This window comes from Gregarina niphandrodes, assembly GCF_000223845.1.
Source record: "Gregarina niphandrodes unplaced genomic scaffold scaffold00047, whole genome shotgun sequence".
Taxonomy (NCBI): domain Eukaryota; phylum Apicomplexa; class Conoidasida; order Eugregarinorida; family Gregarinidae; genus Gregarina; species Gregarina niphandrodes.
Genome location: NW_011645815.1, coordinates 72,208 through 74,520, shown reverse-complemented (window position 1 = coordinate 74,520; position 2,313 = coordinate 72,208). Strand labels below are relative to the sequence as shown.

Here is a 2,313-nt window from a genome sequence, read left to right as displayed (position 1 = left end):
GTGTATATCTCCCCCTCTGTGTATATCTCCCCCTCTGTGTATATCTCCCCCTCTGTGTATATCTCCCCCTCTGTGTATATCTCCCTCTGTGTATTTCTCCCCCTCTGTGTATATCTCCCCCTCTGTGTATATCTCCCCTCTGTGTATATCTCCCCCTCTGTGTATCTCCCCCTCTGTGTATAAGACTCTCTTACAATGCTAGTCTATCATTTTTACGGCTGATGCTCGAGGATGAATATGACCGCGACGTTCTGGACTCGTTCCACTCCATTGACTGTTTTAATGGCTACAGGCTCGTCCGTGAACAACTGGATGCAACAATTACTCAGCTTCGAAGCATAGATGAAAGCTTAAAGGAAGAGTTCCTAACGAGCAAGAATACCTTTATGGCCAACATTATAAAGGGTAGAACAAACGTCTTATACCGCAAGCCCAACAAGGCCCATAGCAACAAGGGCCAAGGTCAAAGCGATACTAGACCACTTATTGTGGAGATCGAAACCCCGGATAATCCCCAGCAGGATCGTGCTCCTTGGCGTCTAACCGAACCGAGTGGGATAATTGCTCTAACAGCGGCGAACGTGTCGAGGAGTACCGGAGCCCCTGAAGTACCTCATCCAGATTTAACTCAGTCAGATTCAAAACAGACGGAGGTACTCCCTCGAGATGCTGAACAGTCGGGTGCTGAAAAGTCAGATGCTGAAAAGCCGGATGCTGAACAGAGAAAGATGACTGACATGGACCAGAGCCAGAGCGACGGGAATCTTGTGGTGCGGAATCGCCCTGCAGATGGTAGCACAAATGGCAGTCACACCATATGTGACTCCCCGGCAGGTGTGCAAGCACCTTCCGCTGTGGAACAGAGTAGCAGCGATGCGACGACACACCAAGTGAAGTCTGCGTTATCGCGCAAAGACAAAGCTCGCCCGCGGAAGTCGGTGTCTTTTAATGACGACCCTGCTCAAAAACGGGGCCCAGTGAACGGCCGTGGACAGCCGTCTGGCGTAGTTTCCCACCCCCCTTCTCGCATACATGATGAGACTGATATTGCTCCAGAGTGGAAGTCGATATCGAAAAAGCAAGCACTAATGATGAGCTTTCTGGATTCCGCGGATGTGGAGTTCTACCAGTATGAAGCAGAAGAATATCAACGGTGTTTCAGCGGCATGGAAGATCTCTATGACTTCCCGGAAACGGAAGAAGAACTCAGCCAATTAATTGCAAACGAAGATGACCAATGGCTTGACGACTAGTGCTCGAGCACAATGTTGCCACTCCTCACCGCACGTTTTCGCGCATTATAACACCGTTTTCGCAACAGACCTACGTCCTCAGTTTAACCACACCGGCGTAGTCCCGCGAGCTTTCTTTTCCGTGTATTCTTTGTCTTGACAGTGGTCAAGCGGTAGTCAAGCGCTTTCGTTCAAGCGCTTTCGGTCAAGCGCTTTCGATCAAGCGCTTTCATGTCCACAACTGCTACATCGCCACGGTACTGGGACGCACTGGACTTCGAAAATGGGACGAGTACAAATCCGTTGCCCGATGGCAGGAGTCAATCTCTGCGGCCATGCTAAATTCAGACGATCCCACAGATCTGTTGGATTGGGGGATACGGATTTTCGAATAGCTTAGTGGCAGACGTCTGCCGTGTTCCGTGATTCGCTGGGGCAGGACACTACTCGGAGTTTCCTGAATGCATGCAGGAACAGAGGCAGCTTGCGGATGTGAGCCGTCATAACTAACTCAGCTCATGCTGTTAGGTCCTAACCCCCGCACCCCGGCAACCCTTTTTTGTGATTATCCTCCTCACACACGATGGCTACTCGCCCTGGTGACAACTCTTGGCGGGTCCGGGCCAGTGGCAGGCTCGTTGAGATCTGTGATTCGGTGCTGGCGACAAGATTCCAAGAGAGACCTTTTTTTAAGGTTTTCGTTCAGGCTTTTTTGGCAATAGAAACTGATGTCTGGATGGGCTGGCATTCGCTCGCCTGCCCGAGCCTGTCAGGGTATTCCTTCTGTATAAGACACAAGTGCAACAATTTATACTGGCACCACTACTGGCGCAAGACTTTGGTATCCACTATCTCCCCGATATTAAGCCAACAGCAGCGGCGTACCCAGTGCTTCAACCGGACCCGGCCAGTTGCGTGGCATTCGCGCGGAGCGTGGTATTCGTGCGGGAAACTGGGAGACAAGAAAACTTGCCCGGGATCCGCGAAGGCTTTGGACGGGGAACTGGAGCTCACTCGGACCGGTTTCAAACATGGGTTCAAGACGAAGTTGGGACGACTTGGAAGGGCAGACCATTCATGG

The 2,313-nt window shown here is 51.4% G+C and overlaps 1 protein-coding gene across 1 annotated transcript; it reads left to right on the top strand.

Moving 5' to 3' along the window:
* Positions 1-221: 221 nt before the first annotated feature.
* On the top strand, positions 222-1,253 carry GNI_157930 (hypothetical protein; the record flags this gene model as incomplete). The annotated part of the gene is made up of 1 exon (XM_011134703.1): positions 222-1,253. The coding sequence occupies one exon, from the start codon at positions 222-224 to the stop codon at positions 1,251-1,253; it is 1,032 nt and encodes a 343-aa protein (XP_011133005.1).
* Positions 1,254-2,313: the final 1,060 nt, after the last annotated feature.